This window comes from Perissodus microlepis, chromosome 7 (assembly GCF_051167445.1).
Source record: "Perissodus microlepis isolate ML-2025 ecotype Zambia chromosome 7, ASM5116744v1, whole genome shotgun sequence".
Taxonomy (NCBI): Eukaryota; Metazoa; Chordata; class Actinopteri; order Cichliformes; family Cichlidae; genus Perissodus; species Perissodus microlepis.
Genome location: NC_140467.1, coordinates 40,705,627 through 40,719,446, shown reverse-complemented (window position 1 = coordinate 40,719,446; position 13,820 = coordinate 40,705,627). Strand labels below are relative to the sequence as shown.

General features: G+C 41.3%; 1 protein-coding gene across 1 annotated transcript; it reads right to left on the bottom strand.

The window, feature by feature from the left end:
• Nucleotides 1-97: 97 nt before the first annotated feature.
• lhx6a (LIM homeobox 6a) lies at nucleotides 98-13,321 on the bottom strand. Its single transcript, XM_084935049.1, has 9 exons — nucleotides 12,687-13,321; nucleotides 11,753-11,824; nucleotides 11,314-11,496; nucleotides 9,465-9,586; nucleotides 2,704-2,924; nucleotides 2,259-2,359; nucleotides 2,069-2,164; nucleotides 1,742-1,916; nucleotides 98-1,596 (listed from the first exon to the last, which is right to left on the bottom strand). The coding sequence occupies exons 1-9, from the start codon at nucleotides 12,762-12,764 to the stop codon at nucleotides 1,517-1,519; spliced, it is 1,128 nt and encodes a 375-aa protein (XP_084791175.1). The 5' UTR covers nucleotides 12,765-13,321; the 3' UTR covers nucleotides 98-1,516.
• Between the last annotated feature and the right edge of the window lie 499 nt (nucleotides 13,322-13,820).

Sequence of the window (13,820 nt, the reverse complement as noted above, 5' to 3'; positions counted from 1 at the left end):
ACGCTTGTCTGTGCTTCGCAGTTGACATGTTTTGGAAAATTAAACGTGAATAATTGCTTTGTTTGTTTATCCTCAAAAATGATCCAAAACCACCAAAAAAATATCACATTCTATTTTATTGCATTTTATTACACAAAACATTTATGATGCACAGTCTATCAAATAAACGTTTTTGTTTCATTTCATGTTTTTTTAAACAAAACAAACAAACAAACAAAAACATTTCAAATGGGGGAAAAAGTGCTTTACAGGGATTTACCATCTCAATAAATACAAGGACATTGAGGTCTTGTTGGATCCTGTTCTTCACACTATGGCCATGGAACTAAAATACAAATGCACACTCTATACCCCTGCCAAAACTCACACATTCACACACTCAGACGCACACACATCTTAATATGTACAAACCCAGTCATTTTATACTGTCCATATTGTACCAATACAATATTCCCTGCCTGCTTGTGTGGAACACACACACACATACAGAGGCTGAACAAGCAACCTTATAAATTATAAATTAGTAACAATACACCTGTGGGAAAATCTGGAAATGTGGTCTGATTTTGCAGGAATGTGAAGTTTGACTTGTATGGTCATCTCAGACTTTCCTCTTTAAACAGGACTGTAACGGTTCAAAGTCTGCAAACTCCTGCTTATAACCGGTGTTTTATTCACGTAACAGCTCCAATGTTGTCCTTTGCGGCTTCATTTAATGGTAAACAGACAAAATGCTACAACAGAGTCTATTAAATAGTTTGTGATTTTCTGCCAATTGAAGATTTAGGAGTCTCATAATTTTTCCTGCGTAATAACAGTTAAATGTTTAGTGAGAAATATCACTTTGGAAAAGATAAGGCACGTAATATTTTCTTGTCTCTAATTCTGCACCTCAGTTCGGTGGGAAAGGAAGGAGGAAGTTTCTGGTTTTCTGAGACGTCATAAAGTCAATATGTCATTCCGAAATAAAAAATATTTCAACAATCAAAGATTCCTGTTATATTTAGATTCCTTCATGGTTGCTTAGTGAGAAAAGAGCCAGGAGCCTTACCTCTAATGTGGTCTACTGTGGCCTTTGGGCCACAAAGATAGTTCCCCTTTAAATTTCTCTTCGTGTTTTGACAGCACTTCAAGAAGTTTCCTTGCTCAGTTTATCCCTTTAAAGCTCCCTTCACCTCCACATTAGGTGGTGGCTGAGTAAAGTGGAGGATGCTGTACACGTGAAGCAAAAGGGTCCGTGTGAAACATAGTCTGTGAGTTTAATGATAAACGCTTCAAAGTCATTTTTGGAAGTCCTATCCCCAGAAAAGAACATAATCACAGATGGTTTTTTAGCTTTTATCTCGTTCATCCATTTCTCTTTTTTTCTGGTTTCAGTGGACAAGGCTCCTGCAATATTTGTCTTTTCTCCACGCTGACTCCTGGATGACCTTTGAGTTGGTTCATGAGACATCACTGATGTTAGATCAGGGGTTGGGATCGGGAGGTCAGGGGTCAAACGGGCCATGTCGGAGAACTAGCGACTGAGGGGGAGCTGAGGCAGCGACATGGCCTGATGAGAGAGACTCTGAGAGGTCAGGACAGAGAAGGGATGACCTGGGGAGCAAATCATAAAAAACACACAAGATTAAAAAAAGAAAAGCAAAATGTGTGTCTTACAAAGCAACTCCCATAATTTAAAAAGTCAAAACAAATACTAAAAATGATGTGCCTATTTACACCACAGTAAATGATAACTCACTGTCAATGTACCCATGAAGGGCCACCATGCGCGCTCGCTCGGGACTGCCAAACGGAGAGTAATGCAGCTCATCGGGCAGAGATGAGGGTATCCTGGACTGAGGATGACCTTGAGGAGCCCCGCTGTGCTGGGGCGTGTGCTTTTTATGTCTTGCTCTGCAGTTTTGAAACCACACCTATGAAGATGCAATGTAACCAGACATCATGTGGCTATATTCTTAAAGTTTGTCTTTTCAGTGTACTGTAAGAATGTGTTCCATTAGTTTAGCATTTTAACATTTAATTATATTGACGTCATCCATTCGTGCTTTTTATACACACTGCTCACCTGTATGACTCTTCTGCTTAGGCCTGTCATGTCGGCTAGTTTCTGTAGCGTCTGGGCATCCGGATTGTTGTCCTGAGCAAACTGTGCCTGCATGATCTGCACAATGAGACAAAATATTAGGTACTGTGTCAGGGCTTTGGCACAGTAAATCAATGTTGTGCACTTCGGTGTTGCTGAGAGCGTTTCTCACCTGTAGCTGTTCTGCGGTGAACGATGTCCGTGCTCTTTTGGCCGGTTTGGGTTGACTGTCTTGTTCTGTTGGAACTGCTCCCTCTAATGTGATGCCATTGCCTACAAAAATACACACACACATGCAAGTCAGATAATAGTTCAGTGATAAATAAAGTGACTATAGATGTCAGGAGACATAGGTAGTCTACAGGACTTGAAAAATGTATCATATCAAAGGGACCTCAGGAGTTTTGATGCCCCAGCAGGGACCCAAATTTAAAAGCCGTGGCCTACTTTTCCACTCTTGCAGCATAACATGCTAATTCTGCAGGTATTACCGTTCTCAGAAAATTAACAGATATCAATCATTTGAAATAGTTATGACAAGGAATGATTCAATCAGACAATAAATTTGCTGAAAAGCACAACTTCAGATATATCTTGTCATTTACCCAACCACTCACCGCTCTCAGCTGCTCGTTTGAGGTTCTCCACCATGGTGTCGTAGTGGATTCGGCACAAGACCTTCTCCTCCACCAAACCAAACTCTTCTCCCGTGGACAGCTGCCTCTTACACGAGTAGCAGGCAAAACATGCCAAGTGGTATGCGTTTCCCCTTGCACGCCGCACCCAGTCGCTGGCGTATATCTGCCGCCCGCAGCGGGCACACTTAGTACCAAACCTACTGTGAGGGGGAGAAGAACAGAGCAGCAGAATGAGGAATTATGGGTAAAAAAAGGGAAAAAGATAAAATTGCTGCAGAACAGAAAATGAAACATACACAGTGACTTCCTTTTCTTTGAGAATATTTTCTTGAAGTGAAGTTTGACATGAATTTGTTTTTTAATTTCTGGCAAAGCTCAGAAGCTTTAAAGGAAACCTTGGAGGAGGAGGATATGGCTTTCAGAAAAGACTCCTGAGTGCGGCTGCAAGCTGAGCCTTGAATGCAAACAAACCAACACCTGCAATTTCCTGACTGATGCATGAAGCCCCTGACACATATATACACACACACAAAAACACACATAAGCCAGGTTGGCTTTAAACACAGTGGAAGATGAAGAAAAACCTGGATGACATCATTCTAGATCGCCTCGCTGTAACTGATAGCAACAGCGAGGTTGGCGGTGAATAAACCCAAACCACCTGACTTGCTGTTATGGATGGGTGGTTGGTGGGAGAGAGAAAGAGGATCAAAGATGTAAGGCTAGAAATGCTTCAAGACAATTCCTCATTAGCAAGAAATAAGATAGCTGAACATCTGCTTAGTTTAAATGTTTTAAATGAGGGGGATAAAACGGGACACGGGGGTCAAAGAAGAAATAAAGGCTGCTGTAGATTTATAACTAATCCCACAAAAAGGCCTTCCTATCCCGTATGTCGGTAGCCATTCTTCTAAAAAGAAAAAATGTAAATCCCAAATATTAAAAAAGTATTTTCAAATGTAATAGTACATTAGTAATATGTGTGTAGAAATTAGTCAAATTGAGCTGCAGCACTTGTGCTTTATGAAATAAGATATATCAGACATAGGCAATACAGATGATACTTGTTTAGGGGAAAAATGTCGAATATCTCATATCCCTTCACGAGATTGTGTTTACTGTGCAGCTGGGTCCGTGGAGTATCCAAATAAATCTCCATTTTATTGCAACAGAAATATTATAGATGTTCCCTGTTTTGCACAAGAATAAAAAGATATTAAGCGCCTCATTTGAAGGACCCATTATGGGTTTTAATGGGTATCAAACGCTTTAGGTTGGAGATGGTTATGGTTATGTTAAGAGCCATTGTTGGGGTCGGCAGCTGCCAATTCTGCTGGAGGAGGCCAGATTTGTAAGCAGCCTGAAAGAAAGTGCTTCTTCAAGGGTAAAACTGGCGTGGAAGGGGGTGGGGGTAAACATGCGCAGTGTGCTGCACTGTACAGCCGGATTTGTGTACATTCATCAGCCGTGCTCACCCCGATATTTCGCTCGCTGCTCCATACACAGCCACAAACATGAGCCATATTTAGAGTCAGAGGTCAGTGGAGCTGGCGGAGGGCAGGGAGCCGGAAAAGAACAGTCATGGAGAGAGAGAGAGAGAGGACGTAAGTGACTGAGACAGGGAGTCGTAGGGCTGGGGGGAAATGGCAAAGTGGAGAGCGTAAGCGGCGGAGAGAGCGAGCAAAGAGAGCTGGGGGTGCAGAGGAGCACAAGGGCTGCCAAGTGAGTGGGTTTGGCAGCGTATGCGTGCACTCAAGTCCACTCTATCTAGGATGAAAGCATACTAAGGCCCTGACATCTCACAAGCTTGTAACCCCCCTTATGTGCAGGAGCTTGTTTGCCAGAAGTCACTTTTATGCATGTAGTGTGGTGCAGACTATTTATGGGGCATCATTAGGCGACTACTGTTTGAGGGTCAGCCTAGTTTTTATCATCACAGGTCAACAAATTATATAGATATCACAACAAATGCAAAAAATGGTATTCATCAAGGGGGAAAAGCAGTGCGACTGTAACAGCGAGTCCTTGTGATGACCTTCAAGGAAAATTGGCTGGCATGGCACCCACTAAGGGCTTAAGTTGTCTCTGATATGTTCAGATTTAACCAAACAACCTCTTATGTGCCATTAAAGCCGCTCCGGGAGACAAATGGACTGCACGGCTCACTGTACGATATCCTTTCAGACTGTTACAGAGAAGTCGGGCCTGTTTCTACAGTAAAGAGGAAAACATTGTGGAACGTTGCAGCTAATGCAGCATGACAGCTTGTCAGTTTCATGGTCTGAGACAGAACCCAGAAAAAGCTGCAAACCATCCCTTGTTTTAACCCCCTCCTCCTCTTCTGTCTTCCTCCCCTCCCTCCTACTTCTGCACCCATACTTTTTCTGTATCTTATTTTCCCTTTGCACCAAAAAACTGATGTTTATTTTGGATCCATGTCAATCCTCGCAGCCCTTATATCACTCACCGCAAAACTTCCTTTCCTCCTCAGACGTCTCCTATTTGCTCCCCTTATTCTGTCTAATTTTTACTCTTTTTTTATACAGTAATTCACCTGCTGCTGAAAGAGGGGCCTGAGGAGGTACACGTTTTTTGGATTATTTATGATGTGCTCTGAGAACATGCTAATCTCTATTAGATTTGTCCTGAGAGAGGCTGTGCGGTTTGTGTGCGAGAGGTTCACATTAGGCTGACAGGATTCTGAGCTGAGAAAAAGAGGGGAAATGTTTCATATGCTTTACGTCTTTTAACAGGTTTTAATAGATCAGGGTTTTATGGATAAACCCTGCAGAAAATACAAGTCCTTGACACTCTCATCCGCTGCTCTTTTAGCCTGTAGTAACTAGGAATACGGGCAGTTTTCTTTGGAACAGCCAATCTGATTTTCGGCATGAATAATGTAGTGCAGCGCTTTAACTGAGCAGCGTAACACTGTGTGTCACAGATGTCTTATTATAATTTTAATTCATTCGCTTCTTGATAAAAATCTCTGTAGCTGCTGCTCTCCTTTGTTGCTATGGAGACCTAATCAGCTAACCAGAGGTGGGTGGTTGATGAATAATTATTATTGCAAAAAAATAAAAAAATTCAAGCGCACACACACACACGCATAAAGAGACATGCACACATCCACATGTGCTCTCATCTCACCCACGAAGTTCATTATATACGTGGACTCTGGTTACAGTGTCAGTGTCACGGGGTGCCCCTGATTAGAGCAACTTCCTGTGTGGCCTGCAGCTCACGGACGCGGATGGGGTTTCTATGGGGCAAGGCAAGGGAGGGCTGCAAGGAGGCGAGGGGGGAGAGGGGAGGAGGCTGATATAGAAATGGTTTGCGTATGTGTGTGTGGTTAAGAGAGAGAGAGAGAGAGAGAGAGAGAGAGAGAGAGAGAGAGAGAGAGAGAGAGAGAGAGAGAGAGAGAGAAAGCAAGCCCTCAAGGCCTGACATGGGTTTGAGAGGCACAGCGGGGGCTCTGTCCTGCACCCCTATAACGCTGACATCGCCCCCACCCAACCTCTGCATACACATACACACGTATATGGAGGGAAACCCACTCTGATTTCCTGCTATTACGCCCCATTAAAGCAGCTGTCAGTCCAAAGCCAGATGAGAGGCTGACACAGATGAGGAAATATCTCCAGAGGTTTGAAAGCAGCCCAAAGGATCTGGACTTGCAGCGGTGTTTAGCCTAGTTTAAATCTGGCCTAAACCCAGATTACAGTTTATATTTACAGAAGTAACCATTGCACAGGCCCCAGCCCTGCAGCAAAGCTTCAATGCAGCATTTTTTAAAATAGCATCACATTCTCAGAGTGACTTATAAGGACATCGAATCCAAAAGTACTGATGTTATTGTGCAAAAGAGGGGTTTCGTCCACATATTGTAACCATACTAACTATTCTCTTGCAGTAGTTTTTAATCTGCGTATCTGCATTATGAACTCTTTTATGACTGTGCTTGTCATCCCTGTCATAGTTCTGTACAGCAGATAGATGACAAATGTGAGGTAAACTGTGGAGCAGTTTAGGTCCTTTGACCAGTTTTTAAACTTCTAAATTTAGGAAATTAGTTGCTTAGCATTTTGTGAAAATAACTATAAGTTTTTCTTATAAAACATCTGTCCAGAAAAACCCTTTTCATTCACACCCTTTATTAAAAAACGTTTTAAACAAAATTAGGAAAAATAACAAGAGTAATAATACGTTTTATTTTAGGGGGAAATGTGTCAGTTTATGTGACAGTTTAATTTAGACCCCCAGTTTCTATGAATTACATATTTTCTTAGCTTTCTGTGCGTTTAAATAATTAATTAACAACCATATAGGTTTAAAAATGCCACTTAACTACATCTATGACCAAATTAACCAGAAAGAGGCCCTAAGTGACCGTCATTATACACAACAAACGCATTTCATTTTTACCCAGGATGCAGAAATCAACCACTACAGATCAAAGAAAATTAAATTAGCACAATAATGACAAATGGCTTTTAATATCTGGGGCTAAAATACTGCAGTAATTCTAAAAAGAGATTAGATTATATTATTGAGGTCTTTGGCGTCTGATTATGTACATTTGTTGCCACTTTCAGGCCTTTAAAACGCTAAAGAGTAAGTGACTAAATATTTGTCAGATGCCTTGATGATTAAAAGAAATAATAATTGCTGCAGTGTTGCACTTCTCCTATAATGGGATGACGCCACATTGCCGAGGTTTTCTCTGTTTTAATTCGTTGGCGCACAGAGGAGAAAGAGAAGCAATCTGATGAAAGACAACTCTACCAACAAGTGACAATATAGCTTAAAACAATCAAGGGCTTAAAACTCTTTGACTGTAAGAGAGCTTAAACTGTTTTATTCATTACCATCTTTGGAGATCTGAAACTATGACGTATTTAAGCATCCACATTTAAAAAGCATTTCTGAGTCTCTCAGTGATCAGTGAGCAGTGTGGAGGTAAATTCTGAGGGAGCATTTAACCAGAGCTGGGTTGGTAAAATATTATGGTGCGGCAGAGCAAACACAAAAGTCTCCATTTTCGGGAAAAAATGAGCAAAATGACTGGCAGCTGCTAGACATGCATAAATAAACAGAGATCTGTGTGTGTTGGTGACCAGTGTGTGCGTGTGAGTAGGTGGATTATGTGTGCAGGTGTTTGCATTGGGCATTTCTGCTAATGCCCATTTCAAAGTTTCACATTTGTGTTTTTATGTTTCTTATTACATGTTTGTCCGTGTGCAGGTATCTGTCTCAGGGTGTGTTTTCAGTTTGGACATAAGCCACATTCACACGAGTTACATGCTGACCAGGCACTCGGGGCAGTCTAATTGCTGGTCTGGAGGCTTGAGGGTCTGGGGTGGGGGGACAACTAATTGCTGGTGATTATAAACCTCAGAGCAGTGACTTGGTGTCAGATTTTGATCAGACAAACACTAACGCTCACTTGCAGCTCCATGCATTCACTCACTCACACACACACACACAGAGCGTTAAGCACAAATTGGCACACGTGTCCATACAATTAATACACCAGCTCCAGGCTACTGAACAGAAATTTACCATACTGATGCTGCTGTGGCTGTGAACCCCATTTAACCCTGTACTACCACACACACACAGGCCTGCACACATTTTTATATTTTCCTCTTGGCACTCACAAAAACACACAAAAAGGGAATAGAAAACTGAGTCAACACATCAGACAGGCTTTCTTAGTCCAGCTTGTATTGTAATAAAATTGTACAAAATTTGCCTACACATTCATGGCATGTTGTATACAGACGGTATACAATTTTATTTTGTATTATTTTAGATATATTATCAGAGATATTTAATTTTTAAGGTTTACTAAACAATCATCATTGGGGTTTTTATTATTATTGTTATTAGGCTTGATTCTCTAATTGAAATTGTATTTGCTTTTTAAAAATGAGACATATCCTTTTATTATAGAATAGATAAGCATTTCCTTTTTTGCACTTAAGCTCTGTTTGTCTTTAGGGAACGACTAAATCCGGACAGCTCAAACTGGCATTTCCGCCAATTTCCGTTTACATCACGTGTCCCTGTCAGGGTGTTAAAACAGTTATCCGCGCGCATCGTGGCACGTGGTGTGTTAATTTTTTACCTCACTCAAGACTGAGTCATGAGAAAATTATTTCACCAGCTTTTAGGCACTTAATTCTGGAGAAAGGATCCAATGATCGGGCAGTTGCAAAACACATCCAGCCAGTCTGGCACAGTGCACTGGAAATGCATAAATAAGCGAAAAGAAGTGTGCTAACTTTAATTTGCCTTATAAGATCTGATATGATCAAAGCGGTAAAGAGAAGCTGGTCATAACAAGGTCAAAAGCGTTTTTCTTTAAATAGCGTAAAACTACACAGCCCACAACTTTTTAAACACTTTAGGGAAATTTTCCCAGAGTGCAGCACTCCAGTGTTTTTCCTTTTATAGGCCTAGCTGCTGAAAATGTCGCGTTTTTTGGATAGCCATAACAAAACTGTGAATCTTTCAGCCCTTCGGTGTAGGCAAAAGCTTTTATTTTGTTACACACTTTCAGTTTTTGAAAAGGCTTTTCAAGAATATATGAGGCAACCCACATGCATACGTTTCAAAGGATAAGCGTGCGTGAGTGCACGTGTGTGCGACAAGAGAGAGAGAGGGGGAGAGAGAGAGCTGTGCTGGCAGAGGGGCGGACGTGGTATTTTGAAAACACGGCCATAAACTTACCCTACCTGAAATAATCCATTTTACAGAAGATCTCTTTGTTTTTGATGTAGCAGCTGCTGTGCTGACGTAGTGACGTCCTGCACACTGAGCACTCCAGACAGCGCACGTGCCAAATCAGGTTGTTCACCTGCAAAGAGACACCAAGCGTGTCAAACACACACAAACTGATGATATAAGGCCGCATTAAGGACTTAGGGTGTCTGCTGTGGTGAGTAATGACTCTGTCACACTGTGGAACACTGACGTGATGCAGCAGCATGCGTTATGAACGCGCCTGCGCAAATCCGATCGATCGTGAGCTTATTTTGAATGTTTATGAGAGCTATAAATAAAAAATTTTAAAACAATTTTTTTAAATGTATTTTTACTCATTATTGTAAATGAATAAATAAAATACAAAAAACTCTAAATAATAAAAATACCTCATTTTGAGCCATTTATGAATATAACGCTGAAACTATAAGGCGTGCAGCTTATCACAGATGTTTCTGTATTTTAGCAATATGCTTTTTAGGAGGGTTTTTTTTTTTTTTGCTTGTTTGTTTTGTCCTAAAACATATTTTATTGGCAATTAAGATATTATGCGAAATATTAAGGCATCAACCGATATTTTCTGTGACTGGATTTTTTTTCTTCGTTAAACAGCACTATAATCGTTTAGGAAAAAAATAATTTAACAAATGTTTAAAAAACTTTTTTTTTTTAAATTATACTTTTGCAAGCTTACAGGCAGCAAAGCCATCCGGCTTGTCTATTTATTCATATGAGAGTTAAAGGAGGCTGCCAAAAACACTTGCCCTAATGTTAGATTTATATTTATAACCTTAAATGATTATTAGTACTTATTATTATTATTTGGCCTAATAGATATATTTTTCGTTGATGAATTTGAGTTTTTTAAATTATTATTTTGAATACGGTGTTAAATAATCAGTCCCGACATTTAAAATCATGGGAAAAATATATTACTTTTTTTTAAATGGCTAAATAAAGAAGACAAACAATTGTTGCACACAAAAGATTTTAATTGTTTAGTTTTTGAGATCGTATAAATTAAACCTATCCAGAGAATTTACAACATGTATAGACAAAACGTCTTCTATAGATAATTGCAGATAAACTAATAGTTCTGGACATGAAAAATACAATAAAATAAAAATTTCAGCGTGACTAGTTTATTATAATAGCATAAACGTTTAATTTAAGACCAGACATTAAATATTTAAATAAAATAATCTCATTTGTCTTATCTGTCCCGCGGATGGAGAACAAAGTAGGCAGATAACGAACTAATGATCTTCACACTTCCTGACACATACACACGGCCGCGCGCGCAGTAGTGAAGATTGTTTGGGGTTGGAAACACACGAGCGCACGCGACAAAAGCAGGGCGTCCTGGCTGTGAAACAGCAAAGAACCAAAACATCCCTGTTGTGACTGTCTGCGGTCTCCCAAACACAGAGCGCCGTTTAATCTCCGTTTCCTGAAATGTTACGGTGGCTGAGATTTAGAAACAAATCGCCTCTTGTGTCTTTTCCTGTTTTCCGAGTTGGCTAGATAATAAAAGTTTTAAGTAAGTCAGGCATATAGCTGCTTTCAAATATCATTGCAACCTTTCTTTCCTTTTTCTTCTGTTTTCAGTTTGAAGTTGTATTTATTTATTTTTGCTTTCAATCTCCAAATTGCGTTAAATTCCGTGCAAACTTACGGCGGGCCTCCAAATCCAAAAATAAGGGCAGAGTCAGCACAGCATCCTACTTCATTAGCTCCCGATTGCCTTGTGCAGACGAACTATTTCTGTCTGTTAATGTAAAAAGGAAAACAAAAAGTCTAAAAGTATGGCCGGCCTCTCACCTTCAGCAAGTATCTGTCCAGGATCTCCAGACCGCAGCTGGCGCACAGGTTCTTCCCGGTGGACGGCACCGAGCTGGTGGTGGAGGTCGGCGAGCACACGGAGGGGGTGGACGGAGTGCTGGGGGAAGAGCGGGTGTCCTCCCGCTCCATGTTGGACCGCTGGGATTCTCCGTCCGAGTGAGACTGCAAGAGGGCATCAGCAGATCTCAGCACTGACACACACACACACACCGATCATCCTCATCAGCGCGTTGACAGTTTTCAGGTGTCGCCATTTTTTACCATGCGTTTGCACTGCAGTGCGCGCATAATTCACAAATTTTCGCCAGCGTGAATGCGCGTGGGCCAAACGGTCATCCGCTGCAAGCTATCGGCGCACTGAAAGAGCCTTTTTTAAACATATATGTTTTAAAGCATAAACGGGCAATAAAGCTCTCACCATTGGCGTGTGCTTAGAGTCCACACTGCAGCGCGAGGCTCCCGGTGTGCTCTGGTGCTCGGTGGAGATCACCTACAAGAAAACGATCAGTGAGCTGCAGGTCATCACTTTCTCCGTCTCATCATCAGCTGAGCCGAGCAATCCTCGGGATACATTTGCGGACAGCTCTCCGAGGCTACTCCTATTTAAAGTAGTCCTGACAATAAACCCCCGGTTAAACCTGTTTAAAAGCCCCCTGCAACAAAAGGCAATGTTTTAATGAAGCTATCTCAAATTGGATTGATTTTGTTCCCCCTGCCCTTAACCCATGCCTCTCAGAATAATAGTATTTTCTTCGCAATCCAGGACACGAGACTGGAGGATGGGGAGTGGAGTGGTGTGTGTGTGTGTGTGTGTGTTCGGTGGGGGGGGATTACCTGTAATTACAAATAGCTTGAAACGCTGGGGGGATAAGAGGGACACGGAGTGTCAATTTCAACTGTCAATCAGGGTGGAAAAAAGGCAACGGTCACCCAAAGAATTGCAAATTTGATTTTTAATGGCTGTAATTAAAATCTAATTCTTTTCACGCGAGTTGGCAGCGCTCGAGAGGCTCGCGGACAGCAAATCACGCCATTCATACGCAGAAGAAGCGCGTGCAGCTGATCTCCACACACACACAAGAAACATGATTCTTGTGAGATCGCGGAGAGACAAAAAAATAAATAAAAATCCCCGCACGATCCCCTCCCCGGGGGGGCTGCCAAAGAAACTGCGCGCTTCTGCCGTCCGTCCCGTTCAGTGAGAGAAGAAACTGGCATGTTGAAAATATCCCACAGTAAAGCTAGAGCCTAGTATAGCATCCGCACTGCACATATGACTAGCTGCAAGTAGAGTCATTTTAAACCTTTTTTTTTTTTTTTTTTAAAAAGGCCCAAACATTGCGTGTCAGTACCTGCTTTGTTGGGATTCCTTCGGACAGAATTTTATTTCCCTCTGAAAGAGGGGACAACACTTCATTTTTCCAGTACATGAACCCCTGGCGTCTCAGAGTTTCCAGAGTCTGGGATCAGGAGAATAGTCGGCGATGGGCGTGAAAAAACAAAAGAAAAAGAAAACAAAAAAGTAAAAAATGGGGAAAAACAGTTATATCCGTACCATGAATGAACTGTGGCGCGCACTTTTGTTTTACAAAAAAGTGTCTCTTTAAAACACGAACACGGTCTGTCACGGCAGTGATGCAGCCACGCAGCGCCGGAGAGTTTTGCTTGCTGCTCTTCACAACAGATTTCTTACGTTTGCCCTTGTCTCTCTCTCACTCTCTCTGTCTTCTTCTTCTCTCTTTCCCTTTTCTGATCGGGGGTCCGACCACAGGAAGTGAATCAAATCGAGGCGCCTCGTAAAAACTCCCCCAAAAAGAAAAGCCCCTGAGGTTCAGCAGAGACCTGCGGGGCTGCACAGGCGAGCGGAGAACCTGAGTGTCTCTGCAGAGCTGCAGTGAAAGTTTGTGCGAGACTCTGGCCTGCCTTATAGTTAAAGAAGGGGGAGGGCGAGTAAAGAGTTTCATGTGCGTGAGAAGGCTGGACGCGCAGTTCGGAACAGTTCTGATTCCTCAAAGCTCTGCTGGTGGATGTTTGATATCTTAGACATTTATAGCAGCAGAGGGGGAAAAAAAATAAAATTATACTTGTTTACATGATTGTCATTTATTTGCTACTGGAAATATACAGCTGGCGTTGACCGCGGACAACAATGCGGCAATTAAATCACAAGTTTGCGCGTGAAAACCAAAGTTTTTGTTATATACACGCTGATTGTTGTGTATATGCGGATAAAACCATATGTATGTTCTTATTACTCATTTATATATATATAAAAAAGAAAAAAATAGTCATTATTAAAGAGAAGACAATTTTGAGACTGAATTTAATTCAACTCCATGATTCAAAATATAATTCCGTTAATATTTTGGATAATTTTATGCCAGTTGTCGCTATGCTTGCAGTTATTTAAAGAACATAAATATTGCGATTCAAGGCATCATGTATTTATAAAATAAAACTGGTTGAAGTTAAAATTCATTAAAAAA